This window comes from Ailuropoda melanoleuca, chromosome 1 (assembly GCF_002007445.2).
Source record: "Ailuropoda melanoleuca isolate Jingjing chromosome 1, ASM200744v2, whole genome shotgun sequence".
Lineage (NCBI taxonomy): Eukaryota > Metazoa > Chordata > Mammalia > Carnivora > Ursidae > Ailuropoda > Ailuropoda melanoleuca.
The window spans coordinates 43,399,602-43,421,112 of record NC_048218.1 but is presented as its reverse complement, the minus strand read 5'-3'; the positions used below and the strand labels follow the sequence as shown (position 1 = coordinate 43,421,112).

The following is a 21,511-nucleotide window of genomic DNA, read 5'->3' as shown; positions in this document are numbered from 1 at the left end:
CTTAATAAAACTTGTGAGTCTCTACATTTAGAATATGACCAACCTTCCAGAGTCATTCGACGTCTCACCTTTTACTGGTTTCAACTGCAACTCACTCCCACTTGTCTCCACCTCAGTCCTCCAACCTTGTGCTCGTTTTAGGGAGAAAGTGCTGTAAATTAGCTGTGTCCTCTCCTCACATAAAGGGCGTCTCAGTTTGGCAAAAGAGATGCCAGTTGACATTTCAAAAATGCTCACATGTATGAAGATATATATTTTTTGTCCTTCAACTATGCCATTTAATTTGTTGTAATTAACAGTCACAACATTTCTTCCTGAGTCAAAATGAGCTAAGACTGTAACATGAACAGAACAGTGAATTTTTTTTTTCCATAGCTAGTATGAATGTCTGCTCTTCCTGGGTAGCTATCTGAAGGAAGTAAACTATAGGCTATTCATCAGAATATCACAGATATTCTTAAAATGATTCAGAGATTCACAAGAGTCTTATAAAACTGGGGCAATGGTTTAAAAAGAGGGGGACATTAAGAGAACATGGACATTACATTTTTGGACATCAGTAAAATCTCAAGGTGATTTCTGTCAAAAATACTATTTCACTTCCTCAACTATTTTTTACTTGACAATTCCTTCCAAAATACAATAAACTGCTTTCTAAACAAAAGAGATACATTTTGCTAAACAAGTGAAAACCTTTACATTTAACCTTTTTATTTTATTTTTTAAAAAAACATTATTTCTTTCTGTATTTACTTGAGCGAGACAGAGGGAGAGGAGAGTGAGCGAGCAGGGGAGCAACAGAGGGAGACAGACAAGCAGACTCCACTGAGAGCATGGAGCCCTATGTGGGGCTTGATCTCACGACCGTGAAGATCATGACCTGAGCTGAAATCAAGAGTCAGAGGCTTAACCGACTGAGCCACCCAGGTGCCCCTAGTTTTAACCTTTTTAGAATTATATAATTAAAAAAAAAATAACTTGTTTTTCCTTCTCTTTAGTTTCAGCTTCTTTGCTATTCCAGAATTTCTGTATCTTCAGTTTACTGAAGAGTGTTTTTTGTCCTTGGATGTCTCCATTTCTTAATTTTTCCCTAATAATCTTCTGAGAAATTTGTATCAGTGAAATACTCCCAACAAGAAAAAAGTATCTAAATCTAGGAACAAAAACTAGCAGGAAAGAGCACTGCTATTCAAAGTAAGCACAATAAATTCTTTATTTATATAATTAAAAATTTAAGTCTGATCTAAAACAGCTGGCTCTTTCCCCTCAGCCTAAACAACAATAAAATTCAGCCTGCCAGAAATGAGGGCCAACGCTGCCTGCCAACCGGACCGGCTGCCAATGTTCCAAGGAGTAGAATGAAAGCAGTCAGGATTCAAGCAAACAAAACACCAATTCCAGTTGCTCTCAAAGATGTTGGTATTCCACATACAACAAAGGCTACTGATGCAGACATATGTAACTGGGGAATTTGAAATTTTTTCCCTTCACACTCAATTTGCTATAATGCAGAGCCCTTGGGTCTCCGTTTCATCCATCTATCTCCTCTCTGTGCTATGTGCCTAATACGGGCAGCACAGGAAAGCACTAAGGACACCGATTAGTAAGACATAGTTTCAGCTTCAAGGAGCTTACAGTCTAGCAAGATACTCATTGCCGTGTCTCTGGGTGGGGCTTAGAAGAGAATCCACTACATCGAGGAGATAACATTTGAGCTTGCTCCTGAAGGGGGAGAAGAGCATCCTAGATAACAGTATAACAGGTACAAAGACACAGAACTATGAACTGTGCTTGTCATGGCAGGGGTGTGGCTGAGGAAGACCAGGGAATAGAGAATGAGGTGGCTGACTACTAGAAGCAGAGGCTGAAGGATAACAAAGTCACAGATAACTAAGTTTTCTAAATTGGGCAACAATTTGAGTAAAGTAAAAAATGGATATGGGAAATACGAGAAGCAAGACCAGGACCTTTGTGGGGATGGGAGGAGGTAAGGCAACAAATTACTTAGGTGTCAAACATTGAATTTTTAGTCCCCTGCTGATGTACGAGATGAGATGTCTGGAAAGTAGTCAGAAGCACAGTTTAAGAATGCAATTTGGCCATATGCAGTGTATGCAGGATAGAAAGGGGACCCACAAAAGAGCTCTAGGGAAAACAAAAGATTAAAAGGAGGTGCAAATTAGAGAAGAAATCAGTGAGAGACAGAGAAGGCAAAAACCAGACCAGGTCATCCCTCCAGAATACTGGTCTCCAAAGGCAAAGGACAGAGAATATTTCCAAAAGCAAATGGGGAGTAAATGCCAAATGCCATTGTGAGGTCTAGAAAGATGTCTATCCTCCTCCACTGTTCCTCAAAAACATCAGGCACACTCATGCCTCTGGAATTGTACATCGACTCCTCTCTGCTTCAAATGTTCCTCCCCCACATAGCTATATGACTCAGTCCCCCTCACCTCCCTCAGACCTTTACTTACAAGTCATCTCTTCATCGAAAGCTTCCCCAGTCACTCCGAAACTGTCAATTTCTTCACTCTGAAAGTGCCAATACCTTCTCCTTTTTCTCCTCTGTACTTGCGAGTGTCAAATACACACACACACACACACATTTAATATCTGTTTCTTCCTCTAGAAAGTAAAAGCCACCGAGTGCAGGGATTTTTGTCTATTTTATTCCGTGCAGTATCTCTAGCACCTTGAAATGTATCTGACAATAAGAGGTGCTCCAATCATTGTTGGATCGTAAATAAGGAATGAGGACTCTACAGAAGCCCCAGGAATGCAGAAGAAATGGTTTTACCAGCTTAGGAATTTGTGAGTACAGCCCCAAACTCTACGTGTTAAGCTGTGAGTAGGGAGGCAAGGGAATAGGAATAGTTGGTGAACAGAAGCGATTACTTTGAGGAAATTTTTTAACTAAAAAAAAAAAAAAAAAGGAATATGACAGTTTAAGGTCTAAGACAAAATAAATGGCTTTTTGTTCTTGTTTTGGGGATCAGCTCTATACCTATTAGAAAGAGAGTAACTGCTGTACAAGACAGGATGAAAGCACAGAGTGAGATAAAGAGACCAGTAGAGTCTCTAATACTTCTTTTAATAATAAAGGGCAAATATTAGCCTTGAAGAGGAGTAGGGACACATCCTCTTCCAGGTAAAGAGGTAAGGAAGTGGCTAAGGCCTGAGCAGTTCTGCAAATGGAGAAGACAAAGAGCAAGGTCCAAAAAGTGGGTCTGACCTCAGCAGAGAGGAGAGATGGCACGCCAAAGGAGGGGCATGCAGGGGCAGCTGGGATTTGGGCTCCCCAAATACAGAAGATCTGGAAGAGTGTCTCTGGCGAATGCAGTAATAGGCTGAAACGGGGAGACCAAGTAGCAGTTAGGGTCCATGCAAGCTTGAAAGCATTCATTCACTCAGTAAATAATGAACAGCGCGATACCATTCCAGGTGTTTAGATGCAACAATAAAAAAAGGGCTACCAATAGCCCTGCTTTCATGGAGCCCACATTCCAGTGATGTAAGAATGTATTTGCAGGTCAAACTGGTATTAGCTTGTCACCTCCTCGAGCAGCCTAGAGCAGGTGGCAGGTGCTGTGCCAACGTGGTAAGTGGCACAGGGAAGAAGGTCAAAAAGGTCACGGGATAGAGACTATCACCAAAGAGCCTGTTGAGTGGAAAATAATGAAGAGCCAGGTGACTCTTCTTTGACGGTCTCAAGCACCTGGCTTGGTCATCCTTTCTACCTCAGACTCTGCCCTGATTGTGCATAGCAAGGATAATCCTTCAGAACACCCTGACTCCCAGTTCCTTAACACCCTCAACTCCAGTGACCTCCACTTCCACTCTTCTTGCCTCTTTCACTAATTCTGACCCTAGTGAGTCATCCATAACTGTGTCACCTCTGAAACTCAATCTCAGGCATTCCCCAGGGTGCACACCCTCTCCTCCTTCCAGCTGTCTTACCCCACTGTCCCAGGTGTACCCACTGTACCACTTCTCCTGTCCCATCACAGCTTCTGTCTTCTCTTACACTGGCCCTTTCAGTTCCCACAACGTTTCCTATCTTCTCTATCCAGACATCAAGTATAACCAATAACCTCAAAGTCTCTGTTTTATTCCTTGGCCAACCCCACTCAGAAAAATTACAGCTTTCTCTTTTCTACCTAAGTGAATGAGTCTTGCTTTAAAACACAAGGATATGCACAGTACGCAGATTTGGGCTGCTGACAATTTACAATTTACAGCCCTGGCTGGAAATCTGTCTGGAACCTTTCCTTATTTTCCACAGCAGCTCTTTCACCTTTCCCACCTCCTCCACTCTCCCACCCCCTTGCTCAGCAGAGGTCCCTACTCTCTATTTCATGCAGATGTTCCTGCATAACCCTGACTTCAGCAGCATCGGCACACTTCTTCACTCACCGGCATGCTCACCACAAAGGAAGGACTCCTCCTGAGGTGAATTCTGCCACCAGTGCAGAGTCCTTGTCTCCTCGGGAACCACAGTTCCTCATCCGCCCCTTCTGGAAGCCCACCATTCAAAAGTCAATGCACAAGGACAGCCCTCTCCTCTCTTTACTACCAACCTCCTCAAAAAAGGGTTCCCAACCCTCACCATCTTCTTTCCCCTTTCCTCCCAATCACTCTCTAAATGCTTACAATCTGGCTTCGTCCCTAGTTGTGCTGACCACAGTCACTAAGAAACACTGTCCCACTTGCTAATCCAATACACTTACATGGTGCGTCTGCAGAATGTGAGACTGAATCTCTTCCTGAAAACCCATCTTCCATTTGCCTCCATGACATTACTCTGAGATTTTCCTTCTTCCCCTCACTTTCTTGATCTCCTTCAAGTTCACATCATTCTAGCCATCCCTTACAGAACATGCTTCTCAAACTTCTAGCCTGGGCCTGCTTTATCTTCATGATCTTCTTATGAGGTTTCACTTCCCACAGATTAATCAGATGATTCCCAGATTATCTGTGGCTCAGGCAGTATGTTCAACTATCAATCAGGCATCCATATCCACCTGGACATTTCACTGCAACCTCAAGCTCAATACATCCAAAACTGAATGTGACCATGTTCTGTCTCCATTCTTTCATTTTCTGTAAATCTTAATGTTTCCACTTGTTAAAAAGTCAAACAAAACCATCACTCGTTTCCTTGCTTGCACTGTCCCCAGTCCATTCTCCAGACAAAAACTAGAGCAATCTTTCAGAATTCAAATCTGATCATCCTTAAAGGCCTTTAATCACTATGATGGCACTGCTGTCAGGATAAAATCCAAACTCTCAAGCATGGCACTCAAGGTCAAGTTGGTGGGTCCAGCCCCCTGGGTCTTTCTCCAATTCCATCTCTTGCCACTCACAATGCTCACAAATACCTAATGCCACCACAGCCATCCTCATTCTCTCCCCAGCTCCCCTCTCCTCTCTCTCTCTTCCTACAGAACACCTTCGCAATAATGCTGTTTCCACTGCTGAGACCACTTACTCCTTGCCCTCTTTGGGAAATTTCTATTACAACAGAAGGTTTTTCAGAACAGAAATCGCCTACGTACATGTTCTTCCAGTGAACATTTCTAATACCCTGTTTTCCCAGTCACCGCGAGGTGAAGGCAAACAATTTTATACACTTTCATCCTGAATATGTTTATCACCTAAATTATTAACACATACTAAAATCTGACACTCATAAACTAAAACCAGCTGCTTACTTGAGAATTCTAGTTAGTTTTCTCCTAAGACATCTGGTTACAACATATTACTTGGCAAATTTGTCAATATTTGAAATTCTACCACCAATAGTTACAATTTCCTCAGTTTTGAGGAAAATAATTAACAGATTATTACTGATATCTTGAGTTAGCTATAGTTTAAGTGGTGCTAAAATTAAGGAGGGCACGTACTGCATGGAGCACTGGGTGTTATATGCAAACAATGAATCATGGAACACTACATGAAAAACTAATGATGTACTGTATGGTGACTAACATAGCATAATAAAAAAAATTTTTAAATCAAAATCACTTACCTTCATCATAATGGATTTAATTTGTGGTGGGATGCCTGTTTAATTCCATATAAACTACTGATACATATTTGCATGAACAAAATTTTTCAATAAATGGATTTCAGGACTAATGGTAAGGTGCAAAGATGAATGATTTATACCCCCACTATTAAAGTAATTTTGCTTGAAAGATAACATTACAAATTTATCACAGCATTATTTTTCCACTAAAAAATTAGAACATGCCAGCAGGTTGGCCATCAACTGTTTTGCTCTAAGCTGGTTACTGTTTAACATAACAAATGACCTGCAACTTTTATGTCATGACTCAGTGTTGTGATCACTTCTGAGATGTCACAAATAATTTGTTACTCAAGTTAGTTAAAAAGCTGAAATTTTACTTTTTAAAAATGCTCTAGAATAGAATCAAGATTGAGGTGTTACTTTCAGTTTTTCATTTCCATGTAATTTCTGATAAAGGGATGTATGCCCTTAACCATAAGTAACCCAAGACAGTCATCTATCATGTGTGTCAGAGCAAACAACACAGGAAAAAAAACCATTGACCTAAATAAGAAAAGTCTGAGCTATAGAGTAGCGATGGGTATGGACAGGAAGAAAGGGATTTTGATGGCCACTGGCACAATGGGGAGAGGGACAAAATGATAGAATCATTTCCAAACATCAAGATTGGGTAATTGGCGGCGACTTTTAGCAGGACAGAGAACACAGAGAAGAAAATTAGGATAAAATAGTCTGAGTTCAACTCTGAGTGTGTCAAATCTTATACCAAGCAACACTGGCAGGAAAGGTGCATCAAAGAATTGGTTCTATTACCCTGATGGTCAGCAAAACACATTGGGCTGCAGGGACAGGTGTGAGCTTTCTCACAGGCTAAGATGTAGGCAGAAATCAAATCAACCAGGGCAGGTGTGTAAGGACAGAAGAAAAAAAGGAACAAAATGACATAAAGTAGGAGAAAAGCCACCCCTTTCTGTTACAATATAAAGAGTTCTCCAACGAAAACACTGGGCCAGAATAATAAATGCTTTTATTTCTAGGAGAGCTTTTCAGAACCCCCTCTAATGTTCCTGTATCAGTATCTGGCACCCATAGAGGTAAATGTACTCACAAAAATCTGGAGTATGTACATAACCTTTCATAGTCAGTTTCCATTCTGATAAGGTACTCCACTCCATCATACCACAAAGTAGGACCATTACAGGTCTATGATGGAATGAGCTGCTGCAGATCAAACCAGGTACCTTATCATACATTCAACACCCAGGAACTCTAAGATATCAAGGCCCCAGACCAGCACCAGCCATGCTGACAGGCTTCAGCCCTGCCAGTTCCTTTGGGCATCTGGACCACAGAGCGATACAGCAGGATCTCTACTTCAGGCACCTGGACAGCACTGTCTTTACAGAAGCAATCAAGGGGTGAGAATTTTTTATTTCTAGCTAAATTTCAAAATGTATATCTCCACGTATGCCTTTTCAAATGTGATAGAGAATCAATGTTTCTAATAGCTATTTCTACACTATTCACCCAGAAAAAAATCAGCACCATTCTCAAAGACTTATTTCTAAGTTTTAGCCAGACTTTATATGGCAGGAAGTCACCTCCTTCCCTGAGTACCTGTATTGCGTCCGGTATCGTGCTATACATGTTATCTCAACTAATTCCAAAACACTTCTATGAAACAGGATTTGAACACCCCCCCTAATACAGATCAGCAAACCAAAGTTCAAAGAGGTTGAGTAAATTTTCCAAGATTACAAAACTACCACATGGAAAGCTGGGATTTAAGCCCAGATTTGTCTGATTCCAAAGACTGTTCTTTCCATCACTGCATATGTTAATTTTAAAACTTTTCCAAGGGGGCCCATAGTTGGCAGAGGCAGAGAAATAGTGGCTCACTATGAGACAACTCATTCCCATCATCAACATTCCCATCAATTAAAGCTAATCTATTTATAAATGGGTTCCAAATGCAATTAAGTTGAAATTTCTTTAAAAAAAAAAAAAAAGAGTTCCTGTATTTGAAAAGGAAAAATTTGAAAATCTTTATAATAAATGGACATCATGCTGCTGCTATTATCTGTATTGCTGAGAAAAAAAGGGATAGCAAGCATTTATTAAGGCCATAAATTATTTAAAAAATTAGTACAATAATCAATTTTCCTCTAACCTAGCCAAGAAAACATTTAATTCATTTAAATTTGACTATCATTTCACTTTTGGCCAAGAGAAAGTTGAAAAAGACCAATAAGGAAAGAAGAATTACACAAACCAAAAAATGAACAGATGTATAAATTTAACATACGCATCTTACTAAACAGCACTGCACATTCGATACAGGATTAATACAAAAAACAATTAGTGACTATTTTTCTTCAGTAAGATATTCTTGAGCTACAATTTTCTATCTTAACCTATCAGTAAACGGAGGCAATAGTTACAAAAAAGCACGGATCTTTGTTGTAAATGATTTACTTGTAAGATTAAAGATAAGTGTTATAAATCATAAATAAAAATAATACTAGATACTCCTTGATTATTCATAGACCATAGATATCTATCAACCACTGCCTCTTGAAAACCACTCCAGAACCTTCATCAAAGTTGTATGATTAGTTATAAGCAACAATTCTAAAATGGGATAAAAGTTATATGTAAAGCAGATGTCAAGCTACTCAGAACAAGCCTAATAATCATCAATTTATTTAGGTCTGGGCTGGAGAATATATAACCTCTGGTCCACGTTTAATTCATTTTATTTAGCTCATGACTTGTTTCTAAAGTAGATTTACTGCCAGACCTTTTTTAATTTTTTAATAAAATTTCTTTTTGGTAAATTTAGTTTATGAATACACCTTATAAATTAAGTTCACAAATGGGAAGCATTATACAGAACTGCATCTCAATTTTCTTGTCTCCTCCCACTAACAGTGTGGGTTTTGTTAAGTGACAATCTCTGAGATTCACTTTCTTCAACTACAAAAAAGATAAAAATTCTGATTAACACTGTCGATGAACCACACATACTGACTGCTTCTCTTGTACAAAACATTCTAAAATGACAGTAAAGGAACCGTTTCAGTTATAAATACAAAGAGAGGAAGAGAATAGATATGAGCAGATAAGAGATTTCAAAAAATCTTTTTTGGAGGCAGAGAGCCCACAGGAAGCTTCTACCCAGTGGCTGCAAGGGGGAACTCCGATCATGAGGGAAACACTCTACTCCACAGATCGACTGAAAGAGCTCAGGTTTTGAAGACCCTAGGTACCACTCAGGACAGTGTGAGACACGGGATTAAAAGCAGAGAGTTTGACTGAAAATCTCCCGATGGAATATCTGAACCCAGGGCTCTTCTTCCATCCCAAGCAGTTAAACATTCCTCCCTACCTCCCACCACCTTCACCTCAAAACCAAATACATGTAGAGAGAACATCTGAAGATACTGAGACTTTTGGGCAGACTGAATTTGAGGTTCCAAAGGCCATCCATACAGAAATGTCTGGAACCCCAACAATGAAGCTTTGAGTTCAAAAGGGATGTCAAGTAGCGATCTGAGAGCCAAAAAATGAAGCAATAAGACTGAAAGATATTACTTTGGAAGTCTGACATTGAGGAAGACCGAGGACCTCAAGAAACATCTACATGAAAAGTAATTTAGCCAGAAAGTCAAGGAACACAAGGAAATGGCCAGAGGCAGGAACTGCAATGAAGTACAATATTAATGGAAACAAAGACAAAATAGCAAATCTTTGGAAAGAAGACAAGACCTGGAAAAGCAACTGTCTCATCTAGTTGAATAAAATGAGAACTAAGAAAAGACTATTAACTGTGGTTAGCAAGAAATCACTGGTTTCATGGAATGACTTTTACTCATTTAACTACCTACTGAGTACTTATGACACATATACGAGGCGCAGTACTAAGTTTCCCATGTCTGAGGGAACTAGAGAAGAGACAACAATCAAATTAGAAAGGATTAAGAATTAAACAGTGATTGAAACAGACTTTCATAAGAAATTTTTGGGTAAAAACTGGGAGCGACCTGAAATGATAGACTGAAAGAAAACCAGACCCACCAAAGGGAAAAAAAAAACACTGTATTTTATTTATTTTTTAGAGGTGGGGGAGGGGCCAGGGAAAGAGGGAGAGAGAGAATCTTAAGCAGGCTCCACGACCAGCACAGAGTCTGACACAGGGCTAGATCTCACAACCCTAAGATCATGCATGACCTGGGCCAAAATCAAGAGTTGGATGCTTAATCGACTGAGACACCCAGGTGCTCCCCCAAACAACTGTGTTTCAGAAAAGAAATAGAAGCCAGTGAAGATGGAGGGATGGATAGTCAAGACAAGGTCTAAGAGAGGGCAGGAAGTAAGAGACCAAAACCACGGAGACCAAAACCAGATCAAAACCAAAAGCAGGGGGCTTTAGGGAGTTTATCCTTGGAAGGCAACAAGGGATGAAAAATTCCTCTGAAGTAGGTAGATGGCAGCAGGAAATTAGAACATGACTTCCTACTCTTTTAAATAACAGTAGACATGAATGCAACAGGACCAAGTGTTCAAGGCTACAAGACAAAATCGTAGACCCCACAGGAAAAAAAAAGGTAGAATATGGACTAAATATCTGGAAGTTTTGTCAGCTAGATACAAGAACCTAATTCATATAAAAATATTTATCGGTAGAATGAAAAATGCTAGCATCAGAAATGCCTACCAATGTTAGCAAAATAGCAAACTTTGTATAGCATATAAGTGATAACTAAGAATATAATGATGGCCAAAGATAATATAAAGCTTCTATAGTCTCTAGTTGTTTGAAAAACAGAATTAATTTTTGTAGCTTAAACTTACAACGAAACAATCATCAACATCTTGATTTGGTATCTCAAAGTCAAATGCTCACAAAAAGAAATGGATAAGAACATTTATTATTCATAAATCTGTTATGTTTCAGACTCAACAGGAAAAATGCTGTATATTTTTTCTTATCACAGAAGGCGTTATCATAAAATTCAAATGAACAAGATGGAAGCATGCTAACAAATGTCACATTAGAGTGCTGCTTCAGAAAACTATTCATTAGAAAGAAAACAAATGCTTATTTTATCCCAGTTGCTAATGAAAATACTTAAATTGAGACTATTTAGAATAACAAGACCATAAATATTGTTCTAACCTGTTTTCCCCCACAAGGTATGGTGCTGAGTATTGGTGTTATCAAAATATATATTTCTGATGCCTGGCAACAGGTATCTAAACCACTGGGCCTGCGTGTCTAAGTTAAAGAAATCTTACTAATAGTTTCTGGCAGGTGAAGCAACAATTACAAAGGCCACTACAGTGAGAGTGCCGTGGTGCGCTCGCTATTATGAGCTAATTGCACTGCCCACGTATAAGTAATCCAGTGGGCCTCAAATACTAAGAGAAACAATCTCATGACTATAAGCCATAACTACCTGGGGACCCAGATCCCAAATTGAAATTGTAGGCTGGCTAACAGCTGGCTGAGCTGATAGGAAAAGAGTAGGTAGAAATGTTATAAAACCTGAAAGCAGGATTTTTTAAAAAAATTTTATTTATTTACTTAAAAGAGAGAGAGAGAGAGAGAGAGAGCGAGCGCGAGCATGGGGGCGGGGGAGGGGGGAAGGGAGAAGCACACTCTCCGCTGAGCAGGGAACCTGACACAGGCCTCAATCCCAGGACCCTGAGATCATGATCTGAGCTGAAGGCAGTTGCTTAAAAGAGTTACCCAGGCACCTGTGAAAGCAAGATTTGACAGCCAAATTCAGAAAGGAATGAAGAAAGATAAGGAAAGCAAGGTGATCCTGATTTTTTTCTTTCAATAAAGTTAAAAACAATCAGATCCTGATATTTTCTCTCAAAAAAATATACTGTTTATTATGACGGGGGAAGAATGAAAACAGCTTTATCTTGACCCTATCTAATAACTTTGGACCTTATATGTTTAAAAGTCCCCCTGTCAGTGATGAAGAATTCAGATGACTTTATGGTCCTTCCACTGATGAAGCTAATTTACTTTGAAACTCATGGAAAGCACAAGCATTCTACTTTAGGGATTGTCACAAATCATGAAAAAAAAAATTGCTGAGACCAAACTCCATGACTGTGGGACAGCTACAAAAGCTCGATCACATACCTGGCATCACATCACCGAATACCACAAACATTCAGGTTCTAGAAAATCACTTATGAGTTAAAAAAAAAAAAAAAAAAAAAAAAAAAGTTACAAGGTTCAGTGATTTTCAAGGATTTTTTTTTTAAAGATTTATCTATTTTAGAGGGAGGGAGGGGCAGAGGGGGAGAGAGAGAGAGAAAATCCTCAAGCAGACACCACTGAGTGGGGAGCCCAATGCGGGGCTCCATCTCAGGACCCTCAGATCATGACCTGAGCCGAAATCAAGAGTCAGATGCTCAACTGACCAAGCTACACAGGCACCCTGATTTTCAAGGATTTTTAACCACACTTAACAGTAACTACCTAGGGAGGTGTGTAGTTTATACACTTTTCGTGCTTGTCCTGTAGAAGAAAAGGAAAGCTGGTTCATATGTAATCTGACCAAAAATATCCATCACATACACTAAGAATATGTAAGAACTTGTTATTAACTTCCACCTGCCAAAAGCACTATTAGATGTCAGCAGCATTTGAGAAAACACAATATAAATCAAATAATGTCGTAGGGAAAAGAAACCATGGAGGTCAAGCGATCCAATTCACAAATTAGAAAACTAAAAACAAAGACATTAAATGCCTCAGATGAAGGCCCCACAGCTGGTCAGTGGCAAAGCTGGGATAAGAACACCCCACTCTCCCAACTCTCCCTAGTGCCCCTCCCCCCTCTCCCCACCCTACCTAAATACTACATCCAACAGAGCTGGGCTGGATTTCCACATAAATAATACAGCGCTCTTTTAGAAATGTAAAATGAGATGACAGAATCTAAAAGCAGTAGGAACAGAAATTAAAAGAAATATTTGCTTAATATAAAATATTAATTTAAAACTATACCTTCACTGCTTCTGATGAAAGTACATTTTCCTTTTTCTGACTCGTGCTCATGGACTCATTTTCAACACTGAAAAATAAAAACCACAGTTTCTTTGAAATTAAAAGAGAATTACTAAAAATCATACAGTTCCTGAATTTAAAGTAAAAATTAAAAGGTCTTTTATATGCAATGCTCAAAGGATTCATGTACAAAATGTAAAAGAGTATGTCGATCTGATTTGAATCTCTACACTTGAAAAACACATCCGAAAATACTCATCCAGGCCTCAGAAAGCTTTGTAAGCCTATCATGGGCTACATTTTCTTCTGCTGATAATCAGCATCACAGCGATGATGCAGCTGAACAAAGAAGCAACAGTGGATAGCTATCAAGGCTGGAAATGATTAAAACTCTATGATCTTATTTATATTAAGTTCTCCAGAGCCTGCTCCATACTGTGTACTATACGGAATAGAATATATTTCTCCTCAGCAAGTCCTTATCAACAGACAGGATCATCCAGTGAATTTTGGGAATATTCAAATGTACACGCAGCCTCATCTAGCCCCAACTGTGTCCCAGATGGCACCTAAGAACCTGATTTTCCAGACTGTCTCCTGTAATTGTCCAGAATACCTTCACAGATGCCTTATGAGATGTCATAATAAACTATGCTTCCTATTAGGCACACATACATTTCAAATACAAAATTTTATGTTTCTATGTTTATACATGATCTTGTTTTCATACTTTCTAATGCTAGACAACCTGAACAGCTGCCCACTCAAGATTATCGTGACTCTCTGCCATGCCCCAGGGATCGCGCTCGGCCTTGAGGATTTAAGAACAAGTAGGTCAGGGTCTTTGTAAAACTCAGTCTAGTAGGGAAGACTGATAAACAAATCATACAGTTTGATAAAAGTTACAGCTGTTAGATGAACAAAATACTATGGAGAACAGAGGAAGCAAGGAACAGCAATTCTGCCTCCTCTGTAAAATGCCCACAGAGGAGGTACAAAGGAGGCGGTGATAGAGAAAATGGCATTTTCAGGAAACATGTCTTGTTTGTTTTACTCTAAGACTGGAGCACAACAACTGGGCAGACGTAACTCTGCTGGATACGAGGATACCAGAGGTAGTGCCTGCCAACTATAAAGAACCTGCCTGACCCGTTTCAGAACCTGATCTTGTCCTACTAGGAAGCCCTTAGCCAGGGGACAAGCGTAAGGCAGGCGGAATGACAGAGTGGGAAGACACAGGGCATCGCGGTGGCTGGTGGTCATGAGAATGAAAAGGAGCGGTCTCAATAGCTCAGACTGGACAGGATAGAAAGAGAAGACATGATTTCTGCTACTTTTAGGTTTTCTATTCATAAAGCCCAGTGAAATTATGTAGACTATCCAGGGAACAAATGGTAATAGTAAAAATACAGAAAGATAGATCATGAACATGTGGAAAATACAATGAAATTAAAATTTCATTAAGTCTCAGACTCTCTGCAGAAATACACAGACCAACAAGACTCAGTCATATTCATAAGCCTTTTAAATGTAAATAGGAAAAGCAACCAAGTAAAGAAGATGAATACATGAGCTGTGTGCTTAACACATGAAAATTCCATGCGAAACCCAGGGACAGAAATGGAAGATATGTACAATTCAGAATTGTAACCAAATACATCTATATATAAAATAAGAATGTCTCTAATACCGCTATTTTAAAAGTGAGTTCTTACCTCCATTTTCTATTTTAGCTTTATTTTTTGTCATGAGTTGTTTACAATTCTTTTTTTTAAATTAGATATCAAGAGTGGTCTATTTAAGCTCAATTCAAAAAAAAAAAAGACTGGAAAATACATGTAAAAAGAGCATATTATAAGAATTTGGAGTATGATCAAGGATAATACGGATCTTAATGATTTTATAAGTATATTCTCTAACTAAATATTCTCTATTCTAAAATAGGTTGCTATTTTGAATGACCTACCTAAAAACTAAACATACGAATATTTTAGTCTCCTAGTTATTGTTCAAGATTCCTGAAATTCTACTTTAGAGTGTTTACAGTGCTTTCTTAGTGAGATTAGAAATGAAAATGGTAAAAGTTTCCTTTCCAATACAAAACCTCTGTAGAAAACGTAGCTCCAGATTCATGGGATTAACAGAGATATCGGTATTTTCAAGCAGGTATAATTATATCCACTCAACAAACACACACAAAATGCCAGAAAAATGTAGTTGTAGGTGGGCACACAAGTATTCCATATTGAGCAAACAACTAAAGCATTTAAAGCTTAAAAAAAAAAAAGGAATATTTGACACTTCATAAAACTTCCTAAAACTTACAGCCTATGTTTAAGTCTCACGAATCTTACTGCTAAACCCAAATTTCAAAATGTGTTGAGTTCTAAAGTAAACAACGCATTTTAAAATTCTGGCTTAGCTATAAAACTCGCTGTTTCAATTAAAGCTTTCCCCACCTCTTTTCTAGTTTACTAAAGAGTCCTTCTTAACTGATCTCTGGCATTTTCAGGATTGATTCTGTTTCAACCCCTTCCTCCTGTCAAAATGATTATTAATCTGATATCTCACTTTCCAGTTTAAAAATCCCTTCAATAAATCTCTATCAGTTGATTAATAAAATGAAGAGTCCTTAGGATACAGAAAGTTATTCATGTGGCCCCAGGTACACCTGCCACGTAGAACCACTTCACATTCTCAGAATATGCCAGCAAACCACTTTCTTCTGCTGTCTGCAACATCCTTCAACACTTTGCCCAACTCTTAATCCTTTACAATCTAGCCCCAGCTTAATCTTTATTTTGGGGGTCCTTATTGAACCCAGTGATACCACTCACACATTTCTGCTCTTTACCATAGCGTCAAGCTATCTAACTAGAATGTGAACTCAAATTCAGAAATTATATCATTCGTGTCTGTATCTCAGAGCCGAGCACTGTGCCTGGTGCTCAAACAGGTTCTCCATTTGTGCCTGCTTAATCAAAAAAAGTGTTCCATTGGTAATAAGGTAATGCAAAACACACACAAAAATAAAACAGAGTAGATGAAAATACTGAAAACACTAGACTTACATGTCTGCTTAATTAAAAAAAAAAGACTCGAAAACTTCGAATAGTATTCTCACACTCTTTAATATATGAGGGAAAGAGAAACATGTTCAAATTCAGATGATCTCAAACCTTATGAAAGTCGACAATCCGTTCTTACTGTTCTTTCACAATTTAACCCCCTTTGGGACCTGGGAATAGCTCAATAGCAGTAAAAAAGAAAGCACACGTTTTGCTCATGGCAGGGGGTGAGGGGCAGGAATCATAACCACAGGTAGGCAAGTAAGACTACCTTGCATTTCTAAATAGCCTCATCTCACTAGCTAACAGAACTCTGGAAATTATCCGGCAAAACAGCCCAGAAAAATATCAAGATCAAACTAACACTGAAGTTCCTCATTTTTGAAGCAACTTATTTAGACCCTACCTGAAAACCGGAAATCCAGCATGCAGCCATTAACTGTTTACTTTCCAGACAAACTAAACGAAAACTCTGGGCCAAGAAAAAAAGTGGAGCATATTAACATTCTAGAGTTCAAATAATTTACAAAGAGGAAAGCCCCTATCCTGTCACTGTATGTTACACTCTTATTTTTTATTAAATTATAACAAGGTTCCCCAACCCATAGCAAATAAGAAGCAGAAAACTAGGCACAAGAACTTACTCACCAGGTAAGTACTGCCCCCCCTCTGTTTTTAAGTCCCCTTTAAGCGCCAGGCACTGTTCTCGGTGCTGGGGGTTGAGCATTCAACACACCATGTGAAATCCTTGCCCTCACTCCTTCAGAATCCCTACTTAGATGCACCACACTCAGCTGGGCAATCTTATTTATAAAGCAAATGTATGTGCCTAATTGTCAAGGATTCCAGTTGGAGAGGGTCCCAGGAATACACATTTCAATAACCACCTCCCTCTTCCCAGCGTTGTTCTGGAGCAGGTGCCCTCTGACCACACTCTTGATAAACAATGGTCTGAGAGCTTTTCTACATTCAGCAGAAGCCAACAACAAAGTTGTATAAGGAAGAGAACGGTCTAGTCTGAGAGTCTCCACTTAATATTATCTAAATGTGTTAGGTGTTAATAAAGGGTAGGTATCCATTATGTAGAAAACTCAGTCATGTAAACCATTACCCATTTTCCAACACCCAGGCCCTGCAGAGCTCCCAGCCCCTCGAAAAGAGCTGTTGCCCTAATAAGCACGCTGAGCATCGCAAGCCCAGAGTGGGACCAACAAGAAAAAATACCCGTTCATTGTACATCACAGCCTGAAGTAACAGGCGATGGTGCCAGGCCTCTCCCAGATTCAGTTCCTCATGTGGTAAGAATGCAGCTTCCTGGATGGTCAGCAGAGAGACACACAGGGACAGCACAGAGACCTGGAGGATGGGTGGAGACGCAGTGAAGGAGGGTAAGGCTCTCCACTCCTCCCCCTCCTGGAGCACAGATGCTGGGCATTGCCTCTCACTCTGCCTTTTCTCTCACACATCGTTCCTGTGGCTGGATCAGAAAAATCTGGAAATGTTGAAGAACTGAATACAGCTTTCATAACTGTCTTCTGGAGGCTTGCCCACTTCTCTACAGATGCAGAAGTCTATCATTTCTTGCCATTTTTAGAAAGGAGGCAGTATTTGGTGTTAAAGACGTCACTGGCAGTAGTTCTGACCATTTCTAAACACAAAGCCTCTTAATAATAAAACATAGTCCCCAATTTGGGAATGCCCTATACACCTAAACAGTCCCCAGGATTCACTGTCCACGGGCACTTTCCACTGACCCTAGGGAAATGAAGGATTTCCCTTCCTTCCTCTCCATCTCGCTCAGCCTGATGCTACCTGAAATCACCTTCCCACTCTGATTTTCACTTCCATTGTATGAGGTATGGTCTGCAACAGAGCAACCAGCAGGGCTGAGGACAGGGAAAGAGAGTCGAGGCAGATCTAGTGTTCTCTCTTCTTCCACTAACCCAAAACTCTTCTGGTCCATTAAACAGTATCACCCTCTCCACCACAACTCCACCAGGCCTCCTGCCTGGCATGTTGATCCTCACCTCCGAGCCTACGTGACACCATTCCTTTGATGAAACTCTAGAAGCAGCCAGAATCTGGCCTTCCCCTGAAATGTGGTCAAATCATACTCAGTCCTCCAGGTGTAACTCTGCCTTGGAGAACTAAACGAAAAAACAATGTGGAACAAGAAGGGGTCTTTTACCCATCCACACCTTTTCCTGTTGTCATTAGTAGCAAAATGCTCTGTCAAATGGACTTATGTCTGTTTCAGGGACAGATCTTAGGGACAAAGGTCACTTCAGTCAAAATGCACCTTTCTGGATCCGATTTTTCAAATATGTAAAACGAAAGCGTCAGACCAGCTCTCTGCCAGCTCTAAAATCCCGTATGATCCTCCAGTGGCAGGGAGAATGGAAAAGGAAACAGGTAGACTAACCTTTAAGTTTTTATGGTGAAGGAACAGAGAGACTCTGACCAAGGAACCAACTCGGTATCAAAATTGATATCAGGACATTCTAAGAAAGAGGCGGAAACTTGTACAGTCCTTGTTTCCAAAGGGCCAGTCCTGTATTCCCTTAGACTCCACCCTCTCAGCCTGCACCTGGGTCCTTAAATACGGGATGGGTTTTACCGCCCCCCCAACTCTCAAAGGGTCTACTGCGGCCTTGGGGCATCTACCTTGGAATTTTTTCTTACAAACACAGCTTCACACAACAAGCCTAGAGGTTCTCTTTGTTCAATATTATCCTGCAGGCCCATTACGGATTAAACTGACTCTTGTGCATCGGCCTGGAAACTGCCATCTACCGCTTCCAGTCCAGCTTCTGTGGGGACAGAGTTCCACACTGACGATTTACAAACAGCATCTGGAAAACTGTCCATTCATAAGCAGTGACTGCCCGCAGGAGAGCAGCACTTGTATTTTTTTAAGTGACCGTTAACAGAATATAAAACAGGTGGTTATGGCACTATTTCTGGGCTTCAAATTAAAAGGTAACTAAAAGCAGCAATTTTAAGGCAGTCGAACAGCATGTATTTTAGCTCAAACATCTGGCATTTGAATTTCAGAACTCTTTGGAGAAAAACTGGGAGAAGGGAGGAAAGGTAATAGGCATGGTTAAGAAGCTCTGTTCCTTTGCAATCTTAGGCTCTCTGACAGTCCTTCCCCCATCACGTCAGCCTTCTCCTGTAATTTATGTACCCACTTGGAAGCTGATTTACTTCCTGTCCCCCATCTCATGCCCCCAAAACAAGACCCATAATTGCAGTTCATTCACAGGCTAGGGAGAAGGTTGGTGTGTTTGATGTGTATCTGAGCCGTCTGTATGCGACAACAGTAACTGCTCTCCTCTCCCACAATCCTCTACCCCATACCCTTCAGATTCGGAACATTTATAACCTACCTCACATGACTCAACCCCCTCAATTTTTGCTGTGACATGAACTCAAAACAATGTTCTGGCTGCCCTCTAAACTGGGCACCCATTCATGCAGTATACATCGAACTGTCCTAAAGAAGGGGCACTGGAGATCCAAGGACAGATGAGACTGTGCCTTCCCAGAGCCTGACCAAGGCTGACCTCACTTCCAACCTCCAACTCAAATTCTTTCTCGCTGAAAATTCTTCCAGACATCAATAAACCGACGATCTTTGCGAGACTATATAAACATGCACACACATAAACCCACACCCAAATGATACTTTCAAAAAGTAAGTATCTCAACTCCCTACCTTGGCCTACCTCCTCTGGCCCCCCACTCCCTTTCCCCATGTCACTGACAGCTGCTCTCCCTTCCATTCTGTTGTCTCTGCTCACTCTGGCATCTGTGCCAACATGATCCTGCCCCAGGGCCCTGAAACTGGCTCTTCCTTCTGCCTGGAAAGTTCTCTTCTCAGATTTCTGTCCCACTCCCAAGAATCATCAAGGTCTTTTCTCAAATGTTACCCAAGAAAGGGGCTCTTCATGACCCTTCTATCTAAACCTTACTCCAGACTCATTACCTCCATCATGTCCCATTCCCTCACCCTGCTTTATTGTACTTCAGGGCACATTTATACATCATACAATTTGTTAATTTTCTACCCTCTCCCATTCGAATGCAAACCCTATACAAGCAGAGGCATATTTAGATATTCAAACTGAATTCTGAAAAATGATGACAAAACAAAGAATTTTTTAAAAAGACTAAATTTTGAATTTTTATAATCTGTATAAATATATATACTATTGTAAAAATGTTAAAGCATCATTGTTGAGTGGGGGGAAAAAAAAGTTCAAAATCCTGAAGAGAACTTCCACTTTTTGTAAAAATATGTATATATGCAGAAACGCACATAGGAAATGATCTGAAAGAATAGTATTTGTCTGAGTGGGTAGGGTTATGAGTTGTACTTTTTTTCTTTTTGATTTTATAATTTCATGCCTGTTTTACAAAAGCCTATATTACCATTAAAAGGACAAAAAAAATACAAAGTATTGTAGTTGATTTCAAAAAGCAAACAAATGCAAATTAGTGGAAATGAATTTAGAATAGACAAATTACAAAATACTAACACTACAAATTACATAATGGTAATTCCTTTGTATCATAATATATACAATATTGCCAAATGAGATGCTTATTTGCCTTCCCAGAACAATGAAATAATCAAAATTATTACAGAATACATTTTCCGTTTAGACTAACAGGCACAATGCCACCCCTCCGGCCAGGGTATACTCCTCGGTGATGTGACAAGACAATAAAAGGCTGAGAATTTACATCTTACCTAACCTGTCCCCAGTTAATAAAATGGAAAACTCACAGTATTTCATTCCTTGTCATAAGAAGCACGGCAATTATAAAAAAAAAAATTACCCTCTGCTACTAAGGCGGTATCTGTGCTTTGTATAAATTTTAATACAAAGACTAAAGCACACATTTCTAACATGTATCTTCAGAAATTACATGAAACTACTATTTGTGAGGGCACTTGAACGCCATTTCCACATCATTTCTCGCGTTCCCATCTGTGCTACTTGTCACAAGGAAGATAGAGAAGCTAGTGTGTTGTGTTAATGAAACCAAAATTGTATTTCATAAAAATCTAAAGATTGGCTTTTGATTTAATTCCAAAATTATAAAATTATATTGGCTGGATGAGTAAAGGGAAGTGAGAAGAGGTATAAAATAGCTAAGTTCTCATCTACCACAGCCAGAAGTCAGTATAAGTTACCTACGGCTTATAAATAAAGAAAAAAAAGTAAGCCACTGTTTAGGCACATGTACAAAAATACCAGAAGAAACAGATTAAGCAAAATAAAAGTTTCCACTAGGGGTGCCTGGGTGGCTCAGGAGGTTAGACGACTGACTCTGGGTTTGGCTCAGGTCATGATCTCAGGGCGGGGTGAG

The 21,511-nt window shown here is 39.7% G+C and overlaps 1 protein-coding gene across 1 annotated transcript in view; it reads right to left on the bottom strand.

The window, feature by feature from the left end:
• Nucleotides 1–21,511, bottom strand: part of CRYBG3 (crystallin beta-gamma domain containing 3) — a 105,395-nt gene that overhangs the window by 75,191 nt on the left and 8,693 nt on the right. Inside the window, exon 2 of the mRNA XM_034657147.1 lies at nucleotides 13,065–13,131. Within this exon, the coding sequence (XP_034513038.1) occupies nucleotides 13,065–13,131 (67 nt within the window). The remainder of the gene's footprint in view (nucleotides 1–13,064; nucleotides 13,132–21,511) is intronic.